We start from the raw sequence: 21303 nt of genomic DNA on the forward strand, positions 1-21303 counted from the left end.
ATTTGAGGCAGGATTTACACTCCATTGATAAATGAGAGCCTATGTCTTTGCAAAGGGTTTGTATTTTCCACCATTGCCAAGTCCTGACGGTCAGTTCATTTGGAACTGGATGAATAAAACCAAACAGCCAAAACATTTCCGGGGTTCCGGACAACATCAACGCTGATTGGCTGTCAGGAGGAAGTGCCCTTGAGCAAGGCACTGAACCCCCAACTGCTCCCCCTGGAGCTGCTTAGTGGCCAACAGTATAAGACTGTGGTTGTACTGGTCAGCTCCCAGGTTTTAATGTGTATGTGTGTGTGTGTGTGTGTGTGTGTGTGTGTGTGTTTCTATGTGCACACACACACACACACACACACACACACACACACACACACACACACACACACACACACACACACACACACACACACACACACACACACACACACACACACACACACACACACACACACACACACACACACACACACACACACACGTAGCACCTGTGCTCAGCTACTTCCCTGGGTAAATAAAGAATAAATAAAAAATAAAAAAAGGACGCGAAGGTCGCTTCAGTTGGATTTTTCCAGCTGGGGCGAAGGATGGGGCAAAAATACCAGGTGACAGTTTGCCTTTGTATAGACTTTGTATGTAATCGCCCCGCTCTAACTATCCAGGTCTGAACGCAGCTTTAGAGAGTGTAAATACAGGCCCTTATAAGTAACCTTCCTCTTTGGAAACAGGCAGGGCCAGGTGAACTCATCACAGCTGTATGAAACCCACATCTTGCAGGGGGATACCCTCTCCATCAATGCCGCCATTGTCTCCACGTTGACGTCAAAAACACAGGGAATACGCTTCATTAACTTGTCAAAGCCCATTGAAGGACAGCACTTCTGTGTTATACATTAACGGCAGTATGCCGTTCAATGCCTCTTAGTTGAGAGAGGTTAATATGTTGAAGGACAGGGAAGAGACAAGCTAAATTGGGCTTTAGCGACTGTCAGTAAAGCTGAAGAAGGGATGAGTGGTAAAGGACCCCACAACTAGAATGGCACTGAAGGCAAAGAGAAAGGATGGGATTTGTCTAATTCTATATCAATGAAAACTACAACAATAACAATAATAACCCAACCACCCTCACTGGCCAAATGAGTACACACAGTACACATACAAAATCAAACTAAATTAAACTAAACTAAAAACTATTCATGTAAAGTGAAGCATAACAAAAGATTGTAACAAAGAAGATCAAAATAGGCAACAAAGGAACAGTCAAAAAAAAACTTGTATGAAGTGAGGGGCACTCTTATCATCATACATCACATTCCACGCTCAGCCAATCAAATCATTGCTATGTGGTACACACATTGCTCAGCCAATCAAATCATTGCTATGTGGTACACACATTGCTCAGCCAATCAAATCATCGCTATGGGGTACACACATTGCTCAACCAATCAAATCATTGCTATGGGGTACACACATTGCTCAGCCAATCAAATCATCGCTATGGGGTACACACATTGCTCAACCAATCAAATCATCACTATGGGGTACACACACACACACAAAGCTGGGCATATGAAGTCCTAGCACCCCTCAAAAATAAATAAAACTGGCCTGGGCCATGGCTCAGTGGTCCAGGCACCTTGGCTGGTAATTCAGTCTGGCAGTGTGCAGCGGGTTCGACTCCCGATCCCGACGGCCTTTACTGCATGTCTTCCCCCCATTTCCTGTCAGCCTACTGTCTGTCCCTCCATAAAAAATAAAGGCGAAAGCCACAAAAAAAAAGTCGAGGTGCCAACTTGCGCCTTGCACACAAGTACTGCTACTAACTAATGTCTATTACACCTTATACCAACCTTGGTTTACATCACCATCAACAGCCAATAAGGGACCTACACGCACACACACACACACACACACACAGCCGATCGCAGTACTTGATTGGCCGACGGACAACACCTGGCTGGGTATGTCGGTCTTAAACAACAGAGGACAACGACATACATACCCCGGGCCCGACATACTGTACGTACATACATACATACCGGTACATACAGCCATACCCAGACGATCGCAGTACTTGCACACTCTGCTTGCGCAAGTAATTAAAATGAAAAATAAAGAATGCAAACAAATCCATGACCTTGTCAGAGTTCTAGTTATCTCTAAACCGGCTTGTCTGCAAATCTCAGCTATTGAGAAAACCTGCATAGGTTTATGGGTCACTCACTTGGCACACCAGCTCAGCTGCTCACTTATAAACTACTAGGCGAAGGGAAATGCTTCCACTTTATTGGGGACAGACGACAGAGGGGAACGGGGTGCGTGCAAGTGTGTGCGTGCGTGCGTGCGTGCGTGCGTGCGTGCATGCGTGTATATGTGTCTATTTTCATCCCTAAAAGTTGTTTTGCAGTGCTGGCTAGCACTACTTTCTTTCTTCTCGACTGCAGAGAAAAAAAAAGTTTTCAATAAGCTCTCCTGGGAAGTCGAGGGAAATAATAAATAAATCAGTGAGCACAAGAAGAGGCTTTTCCAGCCCACAGGCCAGATGTATAAAACTTTGTACAGATTCAAGGCTAAACATGCATAAAACTTTCAGGAAGATTCAACTGGAGCATTGAGAGTCTGTACTCAAAGTCCTCGCCATTTATTTAAGATTTAAAAATAGACATAACATTATAAGATGTAGGTCAGTCAATGGAGTGTAGAGAAGTAACATCAAATAGGCCTAGTGTCTTAGCCTATTTTGTATCCAAGATAGACAATAAATTAAATATGTTGTTATACAAGACTTGCATTTATTTTATCCTTATTATCTATAGACTGATGGAATGGGGTCACACGCAGATCAGAGTTGGTGAGACAAAAACAACAAGACTAATTGATATAAAAATCAATGATGGTTTTAAAACATGGTAGTCCCTCCGACGGGACGGGACGGGGGCCGACGGACGACCTAGCACCATTGGAACGGCTCGCCAGCCCGAATCCAATGAGCCACACACACGCACACGCACACACACACACACACACACACACACACACACACACACACACACACACACACACACACACACACACACACACACACACAAGCTGGTATAGAAATCTGGCAAAAGCCAAAATTAAGAACCTATTGTTTATTTTTTTTAAAGACTATAAATGTGAAAAATACGTTATGTTTAAGTTAGAAAAAAGTCGGAGGTCACTGTGTGCACAGATTCGTTGTGGCATTTTGCCATTGCACATTGAAACAGGAAGACATAGGGGTGTTGTAGAGGAGGACAGGATATGTGAATACTGTGATCTGAACAAGGTGGAGAACGAAATCCATTTTATTTTATTTTGTCATATGTATCATGATCTGAGAGTAGTATTGTTTGAAAAAGTCCACACCCCTAATCTGAATTTGGTGTAGTGTGAGAGTGGTGCAGTGGTTGAGTTTCTTTTTCACCATGTTTTCGCTTTCTCAGAGTATCTTTATAGGGCATGGGATAGGAGGCGAAGGGTGCCGTATAACTACATTGTATTATAGATGAACTCATATATGAACTGTTTTACAGATTGGTTATATATTTCATGTACAGGTCTGTGTGGGTTTACTACTGTCTGTAATCTGATTGAGTTGCAGGCTGGCTACACACCTGAATATTCTTGTTTTGTTTTTTCTTGTTATTGTCTTAATTGCTGTGTCTGATAATCCCATGTGGTATGGGTCAGTCAGTCAGTCAGTCAGTCAGTCAGTCAGTCAGTCAGTCAGACACACACACACACACACACACACACACACACACACACACACACACACACACACACACACACACACACACACACACACACACACACACACACACACACACACACACACACACACACACACACACACACACACACTGTGTGAGACTGTGTGAGACACAAATGTGAGTGCTGCAGCTCTGCTCTGTTGCATCAATGAATAAAAACAATCTACATGCAATATTAGCACCAAGAGCTAGTGGCAGCTCAGAGTCAGTGTTGTTGTGTCGATTGGCGTACTAGTGCTATGGAGATGATATCCAAGGTGGCCTTTATACGTTTCCAGGCATCATCCTCCTGCCGTTCTCTGGCTGTGCATGTGTGTGTACGCCGGGACCGCACCTCCAGAGCATGAGAACTTGGGAAGCGAGAGCAAACCAATCATCGAAAGGTCACATTCCCACATATTGCAGAAAATGCCCTTTTTTTGCAAAGCCACGCCACTATTTTCCAGCTAAATAGATAGTGGAACAGCCACATTTGAATGGCATTTCCTTTTTCCGGAAAAGAAATGCATCTTTCTTGCGGAGTGTTTATTTGACTGTTTCCTCAGTCAAAGACTAACGCCCTCCTAGACCCCTAGAGTAGAGGTCTGGGACCAGACCCCAGCTATTGACAGTTTATTTTTCATACAACTAGTTAGGGCCCAGGCCTGAAATCTAGTAGAGCTAAAAAAAAAAAAAAAAAAAGAAAACATACTTCCACTGTTTGGTTTATTAAGTACTTGGTTTACTCTAATTCTCTGAATGGTATTGTATGTTAATTAATGCCTGTATTGAAGGGGTGGACACCACTGCCTCCAATCTCGTCTGGGGCCCGTCTCAGTCTTAACCTCAGCTGCTTCCAATTTGGGCTCAGCACTTGTGCTGCTGTCGCTGTTCATTTACATAACCATGAATCCCAGGCTGCATAAGCCTGTCTGCAAGTTGCAGCAGTGGGTTTGTGCCTCTCATACTGTACACATGTGTATTTGTAGATTTATCATCATTATGTAAATAGACATATATATACAAGTGTTTCTCAACGAGTGGGTTGAGTCCCAAAAGTGAGTTACAAGATCTTCTTACAGTGTGGTTTGATAAAGCATAACTTTAATAGGAACGCTGTAATTAAATATGGTTGTTCATGACATCATTCACAGCTCGTTAAAAGTAAAAAAAATGCTGTGATTGACAATGAATAATATAATCATCAATCTATTTGAAGGTACATGTACAGTATAAGTGAAAGGGAGAGAAACTGACATGTCTACAACCTGCAAATGTAAAGAAAGTGCTATTGTGAGAATTTGTGACTGAACGAAATGAGAAGGGTCCCTTTCATGACAGCTGTATAAAAAGATGTCTATATTAGGTCAGCATAATATTTCTGATAGAACAAACTCGGTGTGGTCTAAGCTGAGTGGGAGTGAAGGTCACCTGGCGTTGTTCAGCTCACTCGCTTATGACCTCATATTGGGGTCCTTCCACTTACAGCTACTAAAACTTACTGCCATTAAAGCAGCTAATCATGCTTAACAGCTGCATCCCTCACTGTACAAATCCTCAACACCTTGCTCTCCCACCCACACACATACTCTGGCAGACACACAGATGCACACACACACAGGCACCCACACACTCCCACTCTCCTCTTGCTAATGGCAAGCTGCAGCCTACTGATGTTTAAAGCGAGGGGGCTTAGCATGTAGGCCTCTGATAAGCCGCGCTGAGCTGTGAAAACACAGATTACATTTCTGTGGCTTATTACAGACACCGCGCCTCTGCCTCCCAGCCACGGCGTAATTGCTAACTCAAAAACCGCAGCCTCCGCTTGGCTTCGAGATATGGTTTGACCCCCCCCCCCCCCCCCCCCTTTGACAGCCGTGCTAATTCAAGTATACGTCTACACATATGTTCCGCTGCACTACGGCCCCCTCCTGCGATAAACTGCAGCCGTATTTCTTTTAAATGTTTGCCTCAATAACGCAAGTCAAAATCAACTACCTTCTCTTATTGTCGTCTTTGGAATCTATGGAATGGCAGGAGAGAGGGAAAAATATAACCCTGAGGAAATACATATGCAGATAACATAGTGTATGACTGCTGAGTCTGCACCCTAATCTAGTGCCATGCTTTTAATACTGATGCAATCTCTATGGGATAGCGTATTTGACAGATACTTCTAATGTCATTATTTTGCCGTTGTGGGATAAATTTGATATTCTTGTATAACAAAATTGCCTCTAAATGAGGTATAATTTGGATTTTTCTGTTTGATGTACTGCAAGTTGGGATATCCCCTCCGAAAACAAGAGTTTAGTTACTTGGAATGCCAAAGCCAACCAGGCATACATTAAATCCCTGTTTCTGGCAGACTATGAAAGTACCTCCATCTGCAAATACTTAGGGCTATTTTTCCCAGGCTCAATCAGAGATAAAGGCCATTGTCTTCCACGTCCAAAAGTAAGACAATATCTCCCCAACCTCATAGAAAACAATTAGGACCCTGTAATTACACTATAGGTCTGGAATTTCAGCCAAGTACTGAGACTGGGGTATATATGGGGAATAGTGCCTCTCTGGTGTGTTATCTCACTCTAGTTTGACTCCGAGTAGGCGTGCCTGTTATCGGCCTGGGTGTGATGTAATGTTTTGCTTTTGGAGCCCTTGGTTTGGATGTAAAGATCCCATCGGCTCATCTGATTGGACAACAGGTGCAGAGTGCCATAGTGGCCTGATCCCTCCCAATAAAACTCTGTCATTCACCAGAGGAACCTGGGTTGCTATGGATTTGAGAAGAAAAAAAAGATCTCCAATTTAGACCTGTTAATTCATATCAACAAGTCTACTTGCTGCTAGAAAAGAGGATGGAGCAAAGGCTAGCAAGTGCATTCTAGAGAACATTTATCAGACGTCAGTATGCACATTGTATTGTATCATATGGTAAGTGCCCTTATTTTCCTGGACATTTGAATTAAATAAATCTAATCTGGTGATTGGTCTGTTACTCATGTTTTCCCAGCGCCAGAATGCAAGCCTAGGTCCCAATCCCAGAGTGCAGTTTGTGTGTGCAGCGGTGAGGGGAGGGGCTTCTGTAATGCAGGCCAGCTTTGAGAGTCAGTTTTGGGGGCTAGGATTTCACTTGTGGGACAACTAGGTAGAGGGGCTGGAAAGTAAATTGGTAGATTATGTACATTTTACACTGTGAGAGGTAGACACACAGGATAGTGGATGATGGGAACATCAATATGCAGTACACAAAACACTAGAATGCTATTTACTGTCTGAGTTTAAAGATGACGTTTGATGATGAAATGTCATAAATAATTAAAAGAGATTAAATGTGTTGTTGGGGTACTGGATAGTATGTTTACACATAACCTACCTGTGTATTGCATTTAACTGATCATAACTAGTGCTGGGAGCAGTTTGGGTGCACTGTACACATTGCCTTGTGAGGGACACTTCGAAACAGCAGACTACCCAAACTACTCACATGATTATGTACCCTAATCATGAATTCAAATATAAACATGTGGAGATCTGTAAAGCCAACACAGACAAACTCGCACCCACTAAACTATAAATGCATCTTTACTGGCAAATGTATTAAACCATGTCATGTGTCTGGCTTTGCTCGTGTGGCACGGTTAAATGTTCTCCTTAAAACAGGGAATGAGGCTGAGAGGAGTGGGATATCAGGTTCTGTGTTGGCAAGGGGGCTCTGCTCACGCGGCACGGGCAGAACAAAGTGCCGCCGGCCCTGGATACCATCCATGGTTCGGGAGAGTAAGGCCTGGTGAATAGGATCTGTCACTTCCACTCAGCAGGGCCTGTGATCTGAGACACCCGGAACGGCGCTCTGATAAGTGGCTAATCCCAGCATCCCCACTGGCTTGACAGCCCCCAACTGCCATGACAACTGGGGATGGTGTTGAGGGTGGTGGAGCGTGTGGGGGCTGGGGCCAGTGGGGGGGGATGTCTTCCAGCAACAACTTAATTGGATAATTCTTCCCCAGTTGACTTTGTGTTCCTCCACATTGTGTGAATGTATCTCGCCTGGTCTGCCTGTTCAGGCTGTTTTTGCACTTGGAGAGATCTAGAATGTCTAGGTCATAATATTAAGAGAATTTCAGACATCATACAGTATGTATGTACTTTGTGCTTCGACGCATGTGTGAGGTCAGGTGTGCTGCTGGGAAAAGTGGAGTAATTTCTCCCCAGCCCCATTACATCAGGCGGCAGGCCCCCTGGCCTGGGGATCCAAAGAGTAGCTGTGAGTTTACCTGGGACATATAGGAGAAACACACCCACTTTTTTCAACACCACAAAAACCGTAACCAATTTAACCACAGCAAAGAGTTATTGTACTTGTGGTGTCACAAAAAGATTTATGGTCACGCCCAGTCAAGTCCTGAATCCTGACATAAACACTCCACCCTTGTGCACAGACTGTTGAGCCAGGAGGCCAGTGCCAGGGGAAATCATTACACAGTGAGGGGGAGTATGACTGTGTGTTTGTGTGTGTGTGCGTGCATGTGTGCGTGCGTGCGTGCGTGCGTGCGTGCGTGCGTGCGTGCGTGTGTGTGTGTATGTGCATGTATGTGCGTTTGTGTGCGTGGGGGTGCGTGCGGTAGGTGGCTACTGGAGTTGAAAATGTTGGGTACAGAGAGAAAAGCAGACCCAGCATGGCACTTGACGATGACAACATGGCTGCAGCTGGACTATAAAATCCAAAACCACAGAAAAGCCTCAACCTCAACCGTGCTGCAAAGACAAATGTCGGCCTCATGAAACCAGAGTGATCAAAAAAGGCGGAGGAGGCGTCTGGCTAGGCCTGCTGATGCTTATGGATGTTTTTCTTCACCCCAATTAAAAGAAGAACGCAAAGAGAGAAGCAGCTTTGTTTGATGAAGGGAAGCCTAATGTTAATCTCTGCTGTCCAGTGTCCAGAGGCATTACTGTATATATGGAACAGTACAGGTCAACGGTGAGTTACAGGTAAGTGCCCAAGCTGAGGTTGAGACTCAACACAAGTGAAACCTGATAGAAGGAGTAGAGAGGAAATAAGAGGGGAAGTCGAGGAATGGAGAAGCCAGGGAGAGAGGAAGAGAGAAATTTGGGGAGCCAAAGCCATTCTGGCAGGAGACTCCACTCACACTGTGTCTCGCTTCTCTGCTGTGATGTTGGCTCCTTCTCAGAGCTCCCATAGAACTACATCCAATCACAGAGGAAACCTGGTGGATCCTCCATGCAAACTATTAATCACCTGCTATGTTCGCAAATCTCAGCAGACCATGTCCTAATCTTTGAAATTGTATGCACTGCTGCTGTATAAAAAATATGTGTTTCTGTGAAACATTACTACACTACTTGAGTCCTCTGATCTGTTGTATCTGTATCTCTGCTTACCTTCTTCACATGCAGTGCCACTGAATCCTGGACAGCACTTCCATTCCAAAGAGGTCACAGTACGGTACACCAGCTTATAAGAGGGTCTGACCACAGTCCTGTAGCTGGGAAACATTAACACACAGAAGCAAATGCCATTCCATGTACACCAACACAGCATAAGTCACTATTTTTATGCGTTATAAATTGTACAGTCAATCTGATGAATAGCTGTATGTGTTTTCTCTGGTAACTCCAGTCCAGACTCACCTGCCACCTGTGCATCCCTGTGGCCAGCGGCATGTCTGATAGACCCGCTGTAGGACTGTTCCATTCTGGACCTGGCATGTGACTGTCTTAGTGATGGTATGTGGACACCAGTTCCTGAGAGGGAACAAAGACAAAAGACAAGAAAGGCATTCATGTGATGGTGTGAATAAAATGAGGGAAGTTGAGTATATATTCTCCAACGACAGACAAACACACGCAGGTGGATGTACCCAATAAAAGAGTTCCGTTATCTCTCTCTCAATCATTTGTTACTCACTACAAAGGGAACTTAACCATGCCCTCACACACTCAATAAGCCATTCTTTACCCGGGTGGTTTGATTCTTTTCTTTACACCCCCCCCCCCCCTCCCTCTTTTACAGTGTTTATATGAGGTTCAATCGGCCGTGAGACTTGCAGGAGGGCATTGTGGGTCGTATTTACATTGCAGTCTCTCGCCTATCAATACACATCCGCTGGCCCTCCTCTCCTCACGAGAGCCAAAGTCAGTGTGAGGAGGTGTGTGTGTGTGTGTGTGTGTGTGTGTGTGTGTGTGTGTGTGTGTGTGCACGCGCACACGTGTAGGTGTGTGCATGTGTACGCGCACACATGTAGATGTTCTAATCTACACTGAGATTATAGTGTGTTTTCCAACACAGACTAGTGCTGGGTCAGGGGTCTATTCCCTTTGCGGAAAGACTTTTTCACAAGACATTATCAGGATTCACTTTGCACAGCTGGGGGACACTAGGAGAGAAAGTGACCTGACAGGAAAACTGAGTTTATGTAAAGGTCAGGGATTTGATAGTAGGGGACATGATGGAGTGCTGGAAATCACTACCCTCTTATGTTCACATCTTATGTCTTCATCAGACTCAAGAAGAATGATTAATTATTTTCACAATGAAAAAATAAGTTTTCGCTGTCACATCCAAAGTCATCAAAATCAGATTGAGAGAAGGGATTTGGTGCAATTTGGTGCAGCAGAGCGAGGGCTAGATCAGGTTTAATCCCCAACCAAGATTTCTCAGCTCCATTACTTTCCTATGCAGAGGAGATATCTGATCCTGATTAGGATTGAAGTGGCTGTATGGTTTCAATCACAGCATTATTGGTCAGGGAAAGAAAATGCTAACAAGCGAAATCATGCACGTTGAAGTAAGGAGAGAGAACTCTACTATGGAATTCATTAAACGTGTCCTACATAGTGGGTCTCTCTGACAGAATGGAGCCACTGGCAATACAGGCCAGATGAGCCACAGGAAAACCTTACGGCCGAAATAGCATAAAAAAAGCCTGAGAAGAATTTAGCTTGAGACTGCAGTTTCTATAAATTTCAATGGCTAGATGGAATCTAGCCATTGAAATCTGTTTCGGGATTCTTATAATTCGCTTCATCCTTCAAGACACAAAACTAAGGAAAAAGAGAATGCTAGTTTGACGTATATGTATATGTATAATGCATGATGCAACTAATATGTGTTAATAGTATTTTATTAACAGTGAAGTCTACAAATACACTGCATACATTCATATGGCTAAGGCTGACAGATTGGGTGGGGGTCACGAAAAACAATTACTGTATAGACGGGCACTGGGCTAGGAACCACAATGCACACGGTGTAGCTCACATCACACATAGCTCCATGCTGTGTGTTCCAATGCCAAAATGTTTGCAAGTGTGGGAGTGTTCCCACCAAAGGTTGTTTGTCAATATGCGAGACCATATGTTCGCATGTGTGCATAAAACTGCGTATGTGAGGGATACGGTTTACACGGAAGGAAACTGCCAACGGCGGAGGATGCAGCACAGCCCTGGAACCAGCCCACATTAACAATCCCCACATGTTGCGGTGCCCGCACACAGACCTGGCCTGGTCGGATGAAAGCAAGGGCATCCATAAGAAATATCTGGACCGCTGCATTGGGCTTAAGAGATATTACACTTTGGTATAACATTTGTCGTTTTTGGCAGAATCTAAACATTGACCATCTAGGTTACTGTGGTAAAGTAGCTGTATTTTGTTATGCTAACAACTGTTGGGGTATCTGTGTATGTCACCAAAGGTTGCACAGACACAAGACTCAAGACACAAGACACAAGACACAAGACACAAGATTCAAGCATCAAGATCACCTCAACACATACGAACCAAGGTGTCTGGCCTTACAACCCAGACCCCTTCGTACCGTATACTACTCCTATACGCTCCGAGGTATCTGGCTTTACAACCCAGATACCTTGCATAGCGTCACCAAGACCACCATTCTAATTACACCTGTTAAACATCCCGGTTTAAGTTCTAATCGGACACCACTGAGGCGAGCCCTAACCTAACCTTTGAATAACAGTCCCTATCGATCCTATTTAACAGTGGTCCTCTGTACAATGTCGGAATCGGTCAGAATGGGTATCGGCATATCGGTCATAATTTCATAATCATGCACCCCTAATAAAGGCCGTTAATGAGATTAACTTGAGTCAAGCAGACTTGAAGCATACAACTGCATTTTAATGTTAAAGCCATAGAACATTGAATTAGATTATAGACCATGAATCTAGTTTACAGTTCAACATTTGGATTACATATTTAGGCAATACATTGATATTTAGCTTGAATCAGTAAATTCGAAAGTATTTGAGCCCCTGCCAGACTCAAATCAAAAGGTGGTGGCTAGGGTGGTGGAGGCAAGTTTGGCAGCAGCAGCAGCGTCTGAGAAACAATGGAAGCAGAGCTATTGTGAAGCAGTGAGCCCTGAGCCGAATTTAAAGAGGCCGCCTTGTTGAGGGAATGAGGCGCGATTGGAGTAAGGAAGCGTGACGTAATGATCAGCTGAGATGTGAATGATGAATATGAAGCTAGGCTGATTGATACCATCAGCTGACTGACAGCTTAGGCAAGCGAATCACGTGTCCCTGTATAAACTAACGCTGTGCTTCCTTTGTCATTGTAAACCAAGATCACAAAAGTAAGTAGACGATGGCTCCAGACATGACCTCAGTCAAATTCATACTATTACTGTACATTCTTCAATGTTGGCTTTCCCCTGTTAAAATGAAAACAACAACAAGAAGAAAATTGCTAAACACTGGTGGAAGAATGCAGACTCTGAAGACTGTGGTCATGTAGGGGTGGAAGTGGGGAGAACTGACCTCTTCTCCCCAGCACTTATCCTCCAGAACCAACAGATAAACATCAGAGTTTCCCAGGCTGAGAGGGGAGGCCACAGCTCCACCTGGGAACAGCTAAGTATGTCACCAGGGGGTAAGGCGGGGAAGTGGGGGTTTTATAGGTTTTATGACAGACCTCTCCCTATCCAAGGAAGGAGCATTTCAAAATATAAAACTAGAAAAAGTGCCCTTCTGGGCACAGGTCTCCACCAGGAGGATAGGAGTGTGTGTGATGTTTGGCAAAATGTTTAGGGGTAATGTTTTTTCTTTTTCTTTTGCAACAATTTTCTTAATTTTTTTGAGGAAATGCAGATCCAGATCACTCATAGCATCTCTGAGGATAGAATTCTGGATGAGCAGGACTATTTTGTACAAAATGGGCCACTCCTGAAAACTTTGGAAGGCAATCAGTGTAGAATCTGAGAAATCCAACAGACTCGTCTTGATCACATGACTACAGAGATCATGTGTACCGATTTGTGTGAGATTTGGATGAAATCTGTGCGACTAACATAAACAATGTGTTTTCCAGAAATCTTCCTCATGGTGGCGCTATAACCGGCAGATGTGGAGGGATGCAGGGAAAATGTTTTTCCATGGCCTCTAGGGAGTGCGCATACATAAGTTGTATACAGATCGATGCAGTTAGAGGTAAAAACAGGAATTGCCCTGTTATAGCGCCACCGTGAGGCTGATTTGGAAAACAATGAGTGGCATGTCATCCTCGGCCTAGTGGAAATGTGCGTGCATAATTTCCCGGAAATTGCACACTGCGTTTGTGATTTGTGGCATTTTGTTCGAAACGGACCAATCATGTGAGCTTTGGAAGCCAATCTTAGCCAATCAGGATGGAAGATGGGAAATGGTGCAGATCCGTGTTGATCACATGACTATGGAGATAGTGTATACCGAATTGTGTGATGTATGGATAAAATGTGTACGAGTAATCTACAGAAATGTGTTTTGCCTAAATCGGCCTGATGGTGGCGCTATAGCAGGTCGTTGAGGAATATTTGGGGCAGAGGTTCATCGTTGGCATCCAGGGAGTGTGTGTGCAAAGTTTGGCATGGATCGGGCCAACAGTGGCGGAGATTAGCTGGTAACGGACGGACGGAAGGAAGGAAGGACGGACGGACACACGCACACACACGGACGGAGTGCAAAACATACTCTCTCCCCATGCCTTCGGCCTGGTGGAGACAATAACAAAGGCAACTGGCAAAATGAAGATTACAATGAAATGTCCATTGACCTGACAACTGAAACCTGCAATATGCAATAATTTGCCTGTAATTTGTCTGTGAGAGAAATAAACATTCCATTATGTGGATTGTTGCTGTACACGCTTAATATTAATATTATGCTTCGGCTCATAGGCTGAGAGATGACAAAATTCATCTGAACATACTGTAAATTTACAATGATGGAATAACTCTCCTTGGTTATCTAGATTATAGGATTATGCTCCATTGGATTTAATGAGGCTGTATGCATATCTTGGTGCAAACGGAACACAGGTGCTTGATGCACTTCATCTCTGAATCCTGTTATAGGACACACCATCCCCCTGCTGGAGGATGGTGTGTGGATAAGTGTGAAACCCACCAGCACCCTGGCGTTTCACTGGCAACAGCACCCAGCAGGCCCTCAGTGAGTATCAGGTCTCTCTCCAAACATGGCGCACTCATAATGCTGGACCCAAACCAAATAAATCATCAGCCATCTCGCAGTCATACACATCACAGCCAACAGCTTAGAGAGAAAGTGTGTGTGTGTGTGTGTGTGTGTGTGTGTGTGCGCGTGCGTGCGTGAGAGAGAGAAAAAAATATTAATTCTGAAGGGATGGAAAAATATCACAGCTTTGGTCCATCTGTTCCCCACCACTGCTGCCGCCAACACAGTAAAACATCGGGGGAAACAAAAGCGTGCAGAACCCCAAATGAATAACGCTGATGGAGAGCTCATGAAATAGTCAAAGAAAACGTTGAATTGATGGTTTGCCCCCCAGCCGGGCAGCCCAGTGTGTCTTGGGACTCATCCCATGCATCATCATGCTATGAATGGGTTAGGAGGTAATTTCACTTTAAAGTAACTGTCGATTAAAGGATGTAGACGCTTGAAGCCTACTGTTCTGAAACTGACAGGAGGGCAAACTGCGCGTCAGACTCGCAAAACGAAGCAGAGCCAGACTCTGGTCAACAACATCCAGGTGCACTCCCTGCTGTGCTTCCTGTTTCGGTCTCCTTTTCTCTCTCAATAACTACCTTGCCTTTGGGACATGGCCTCCACCCCCCTCGTTGAAATATACCCTTTACTTTTTATACAATGGGATGAGGAACAGAAAGGCACAGCAGTCAAATAATTTGCATGAATATGACAGCAATCTGAAGGAATTCTTTCTAGATTTTTGATTGGGGGAGAGAAAATAACAAAACTACAAAAGACAAGAGATGTGGCATGCAGTCAGAGAAAAGGGGAGAGCTGAATGGAGAAGAGGAGGGGAAGGTCATTCTACCAGAGAGAGGTCACACAAGAAGCCTGCCCATGGGAAATTGGGAATATACAGAAAGAAAAGGATAGACAATTATGATGCACTGTAGGTCCCAGTGGGATGGAGAAGAGACGTGAGATAAATGTCATCCAACAACAAATGGTAGAGAGCGAGAGAGAAAGACAGAGAGATGACATTCCAGGAGTTAAAATGTGCTGCTGAGAAAAACAGAGGGAGGGAGCTATATGAAGTAGATTGAACATCTTAAAAGGTTACACTAGGATATATGAGTACTGTACAATATGAACACTTGTAAGAGGTTAATGATAGCTAAGGCAGATTGAGTGATACAGAATAACAGACGGACAGAAAATTAAACCAAAACTGAGAATTATAGTGTGTATCGTTAGGGTTACACTTCTATCATTACAGAGCTGTTATTGAGATGCTCATACAGAGTACAAAACACTAATGTTGCCCTACAAAGCAAGCAAAGGTACAGTATGGCACCACCATATCTTCAGTCTGATCCAACCCCCACCCCCCACGCCTCAACGACCTTGCATGCGCATACAAAGGATATTATGTAGACATAGCATTCTATAGTGTATACTCAGTTTCATTGTACAGATATTCTACTGTCAAACGGATGTTAGGTTCTTAGCTTAATGTTACTCATGATGACTATTTCTATGTATTTGATGTATTACCGTGTTGTTCTTGCTTACTGTAAGTCAATTGTAAATTGATTGCTATAAATTGATGCTATAGGGTAATTTACACCTCATCAAATGATCATATCGCTGGAAAAATAAGTGATTGAAAATCAGTAAAGTGAATGAAATAGAATAGACCCAATGTCAAATGGGTGGCCCTTTGTGCTGCAGGTTTTCTCAGGATCAAATGACACTGTCACTTCAGGGGCTGTGGTGAACAAGAAGCGGGTCATAGCTCTCCTAGAAGACTTGGGCCAAAGGGCTCTTCATACCCGATAAACATCCTCACTCTGGGTCAGTGAACTCGCAAAGAAAACATCTACAAATCATCAAAGCACCAAACTGAGGCCTTGAAGGGCCAAGCTAAGTGATTCTCATGCCGAAGCCACAGAAAAACTTGGAAAAGTCTTACTCAGCTTTGTGCTTGAGGACACGTCTGCCTGTATGCATGTAGATTTGGAACACCTGTGAGCTTTTAGTGTTTGTGTGTGCTTGCGACTGGGTAAAGTATGTGCCCCTCTTTTTCTCTTCAAGGTGTGTGCATTTGGAAGTAAAAAAAATTACCAAGGGGATCTTGGCATTTCTATTTTCTGCTGCACCTGCAGTGATATCAGAAATCACACCTGTGTGAACTGAGTGGTGTAAGGTCTTATATAGTCTGATCAACTGTGGTCTGACGTAATGTCTGACGTAATGAAATCACACCCGTGTGAACTGGGTGACCATAGCAACCATGCTCATTTTTTGGTACGAACAGACACGTAAACTAACAAAGCCAGTTGTAGGAGTGGTTTACACCACTCAAAAAGGCCAATAGAACACGCATGGTGTCAGATCGTAGGACAGATGTTGACGTAGTAGAAGTAGAGCTCATATGCGCAATATATGAGATTTAGAAATTTGGTCTCATGCGGAGAGACCAGGTTTTGAATCCCACATTAGACATACAATTTATCAATTGCAGCCTCGGAGACCACAGGCGTTTTGTTAAAAAACAAAATCACACCCGTGTGAAGTGAGGGGCACTCTTATCATCGTACATCATCATACATCATCTCATTCATGTCTCATTCATGTCATCATGAAGTAAAATAGACACTATGACTTAAAATTGTCGATTCATTGTCAATGGGAATTTAATGTTTGTGTAGGTTAAAGTTTTGCACATACAAGAAAAGCTGGACATAGGCGGTTAGCGCCCCTCAAAAAGCCTGGGCAAACGCCTTAGGAAAAGTGGTATAGGAGTGAGCGCTAACCAATAAGTGCAGAGGGGCGTCGCTCTAAATTTGGTGATGTCCATCTCCGCTGTGTTCTACAGGGGAGGGGGGGAGGGAGGCAGGCACATAGGTTGGTGAACGAATAAAAAGCTGGTGTCCGTTTCCAGCGCTAGTTTGTTCCGCCCCTCTATGCCCATGAAGCACAGGGCTAATCAAACAGTGACTGTGTGGCTCGGGAACACACTAAAGGTGCTTTCAGATGGGCAGCGTGTGACACAGACGCTGTCGCCTGGATCAGCTCCAGGTCTGCTCATGAGGGGTGTGACAATGCAAGCGTAAAACAAAAGCTCAACACAATCCAGTTCTAGTCAGTCGCGGGCGTGTGCACAAAAGGGGCACACGCCGCACGACAATTTCACGTAAATACGCATGCGTTGTCGCCCCTCAACTTCTCTGTGCGTGCAAAGAAAATGCAAGCCTCTCATTGAAAATGAATTACTAGCCGGCGGCGAAGGCGCCACAAGGCACCGCACCACATAGGAGTCCCCGGTTGATTCCTGGGCCCGGCCCACTGACCTTTGCTGATTTCACTCCCCGACTCCCTCTCTCCATTTCCTGCAATAACTATAAATAAAGGCAAGAAAGTAAAAAAAAAAAAAAAAAAAAGAAAGTCAGTAGGCCTACTTGAGCGCTATTATCTCCATACTAGAAAATGACCTTATTTTTTACAAAAACATGGATTTTGGTGTCACTGTCACCAAAACTATAGTTCCTTTAAATGATATATTCTGTATGGAATCACAGTGGAAAATGTTAATATCATTTGAACTCCAACAATTTTAGTCACATTGAGATCAGAGATCTATTTTTCAAGCCTGGCCAAAATATAGTAGTAGTATTGCCTTTTAGACTATAGGTCCATTGGAATCCTGTCATTTCCATTCCCAAATGTTAAAGGGGAGTGCGTGTGGGTACATTTAAAGCTAGGTACTAGTGATGATGGGTGAGGAATGAGGGCCGTCACGGGGCCCCTGGCTGCTTGTCACACCATGACTACTAGTACTAGTCCTCCACAGTAGGCGAGAAGCAGGAGACAGCCAGCTTTCACTCTGCTTATAAATAATATAGCTGATTTATACTGTCACACAACCATATTGCTCAATAGAAATAACAGCTGGCTGTTTTTTCACTCAGCTATTTCAGTTATTTTTTGTCTTATCTTGTCTTAAGTATTAGATTGTACACTGTAGTCTTCAAGAAGGACAAGGTTGAATACATGCTTCAATGGGTATTCTAGAGAGGGACTGCATGAGTCAAGAACAGCACAACTCAACAAGTTTTTATTTACCTCCTTTCATTTGGGCAAGGGGCTTTGTGTTAGTCAGGGCTTGTCTGAGAAGACTGCTATTGTTTCTATTCTATCTATTGTAAGACTGACCTCTACAACACAGTCCTATATTTTCCACCTTTAGAGCCTACATCCCCTTAACTGTGCCCTTAATGACCAGTTGCAGTCTCACAGTCGTTAGTGCACCGTGGCTTAGGAATGTCGGATCACTCAAGCTATGCCCATGTGAGAGGCTCTGTTCTATAAAAACCAATTGCCACTGTTTGGCTTTGTTGACACACCATAAACATGCCTGTCTATATAGATCAGACCAGACAGCAGGTGGACTGAGAGGCTCACACAGCGACATTCATGTCACCTTAAACCCACTGACCCCTGTCTTCTCAGTCCACATTCGACTCACAACACCCGCTCCATCTCTGTCCATCCATCTCTGTTCACATCAACTCTCAAGCTGCAGCAACCTGAGGAAACTGTAAACTCATCTCCTCTTCCCAAAACAAGCCCAGATGCTGTGGGGTCCCAGCTGCATGTGTTTACTAAACATATCCACAAACTTCTGCCAGCAAAGGACAGGGAAGCTGAGTGGGGGGTGAACCAGTGGACCAAAACCATTTGACCTGGGACCACTAAGCACAACCAGGGGAACAAAGAATCTTCAACCATCAACCTTTCACACATTGAACTTGAGGAACATAAATATTTGTGAGATGGAGAACGTCATCTCATCATCAAGCATGGGCCAGCCTTGCACTTGCTTGTCTAAGAGGGAAGCAAAGCAGATGGTGTTTTTCCCCTTTGTGTTTAGTCTGATGGTTTTGTCTCAGATCACACTCATCGACAACCCTGCTGTCACTCTGAGATGCACAGAGGGGAGACAAACAAACAAACATACAGTACATACGTAGTACATACTCGTAAACATAGGCTACAAATAACTGACAATTTCGTAAACCTTATCACTCAGCGCATTTTGGCCATCGAGTAGGCGTGAATACTTTATTGCAGATGTAAAATGATTGCTCCAGACTCACTGTCCACACTCATTCAACGTGTGCTGTGTTCACTACTGACATTTGGATTTATGGCGGCAGATCCACACATCCAAGTTGGTGGTTTGTTTGTCTTTGAGTTTGTAGAGCTTAGTACAAGATCCCCTGAGCAGTCTTGTCCAGATCTTCAAGGAGAGCCCAGACAGCTGAGAGGCAGCAGATGTTGAGAGTTGAAGGCTGTTGCTGGCAAACTTTAGAGCACAGCACACAACTCAAGAGACAGTCCATCTCTCAGAGGTCAAAACAGTAAGGCCAAAGCAGTGGGCAACAATGACAATGGGGGAGAGCATGTAGAGCAAAACATGCTTCCCTGAACAGGAAAAAGGAAACCAACTGTCAGGAAGACAATACAATCGGCTATTTAGATGGACATGGATGGGAGTACCGGTAACTCTGAATGTACTCTTTATGGAGAGCAGAGCACAAAAGTGGGGCGGGGGGAGGGGGGGTTAAAGACAGATAGGTGGAGACAATGAAGGAGCAGTGCACACTGCACAATGAGTACGTTTTATGTTTTGACAATTTGATAAAATAGCTAGATTAAAACACATTTCGAAAAAAAGAAAAAAGATTTGAACTCATCAACTTGACAACAAATCAGTGTTTACCTTTTTTGATATATAGAGGTGTGTGACGCTGATGTCTGGCTCAGTTGGCTCCCAGCTGAGTAGGTTTTGTAAAGTCCCGTTCTCCAAGTCCCTTGAGCAGAGGTGGTCAGCCACAGCAGCAGCACCGTCCAGCGGAAACTTTTTCGGTAAAGCGCGGACACACACTCACGTTGACACATTCCCATCTCCGCGGCGTCAAAAGTACGTCCAGAAAAGTTACTAGAAAGCTTACCACAAATGGAAAGCGGCCGGTGAATGCGTCCAGCTTTGGGAAAATATGCGTCAAAGCCCAGGTCGTTTGGTTACTGAGAAGACGCGCATCCCACCAACTAAAGTAGCTGACATACACGAAATAATATAACTATCTGTCTCTTTAAAGGGACAGATGAATGATGTAATGCTTTTTAAATGTATGTGAAGGTGAGGAAAAGCGCCACTGTTACTTGAGTAAAAACTGTAGACTTCGCTGCGTGTTCGCTATCTGCAGCCAGTCAGCCATCCGATCCGACAGCAGCAAATCAAACTTCTAGGTACCGTGTTAGTTCTCCTTTCTGTGTGGACTCTGCCTCCCTCCCTCTGTGCGCACTTCAAGCCGAGCCTTGCACAATGGGCAAGATCTGGTTTTATAGTCTACCCGAGTCTTTCAAAAGCACAGCCCGCCAAGTCATACCCTGCCCCGTTTCAACCTTTCACCGAGGACAAATAAGCATTGCAGCTGTTGTAAATTAATTATTGGTTGTGGGCTTTCCAGGATGGCAAAGGTCTCACTGAAATCATAGTTATTGTTAGCAATGAAACTTATGAACGAAACTGCATCTGTAGCCCATTCCATTATAATGAACACATATTCCTATAAATCTATAACGATTTATCCATGACATATAAAATAAGAAATTGTTATATTCTATTATGTAAAACAATCATTTTTTGCATGGTTGCCATAAGAATTCTGGCTGCCAAGTCCACATGGAGTGCCCAGACAGATTTTAACCTCTTTCTACCCATGGTTGTACTTGTGGGACCTGTAGGGTTACAGTACAAGCAGCCAGTAACCACAGCACTGTGGTCCTGCTCCAAGCTAAACACCTGGCACTGAAAGCACTGGAGCCCAAAATCTATATCAGTGGTTAGGGTGACTACACTTCTCAGGTCAAAGCTGCGCAGCTGCAAGTCACACCAGCTGCACAGATGCTGTGAATGTATCTGCATTTGCAAAGGTAAAGGTTTCTTGAACCGGTTGTATGCATCCATCTTAAATCATTTGTCTCT

At 44.1% G+C, this 21303-nt stretch overlaps 1 protein-coding gene across 3 annotated transcripts in view; it reads right to left on the minus strand.

Moving 5' to 3' along the window:
• The window catches only part of emid1 (EMI domain containing 1), a 64688-nt gene extending 44006 nt beyond the window's left edge, over positions 1-20682 (minus strand). Inside the window, exons 1-3 of one of the 3 annotated variants that reach the window (XM_079516423.1) lie at positions 20035-20682; positions 9432-9545; positions 9183-9286 (exon numbers count right to left, since the gene is read on the minus strand). In XM_079516423.1, the coding sequence (XP_079372549.1) occupies positions 9183-9286; positions 9432-9545; positions 20035-20219 (403 nt within the window). In that variant the 5' untranslated portion in view covers positions 20220-20682. The remainder of the gene's footprint in view (positions 1-9182; positions 9287-9431; positions 9546-20034) is intronic. The other 2 variants (XM_079516422.1, XM_079516424.1) reach the window with 2 other exon arrangements.
• Positions 20683-21303: the final 621 nt, after the last annotated feature.

Source organism: Electrona antarctica, assembly GCF_951216825.1.
Source record: "Electrona antarctica genome assembly, chromosome: 12".
In the NCBI taxonomy this organism is placed as follows: domain Eukaryota; kingdom Metazoa; phylum Chordata; class Actinopteri; order Myctophiformes; family Myctophidae; genus Electrona; species Electrona antarctica.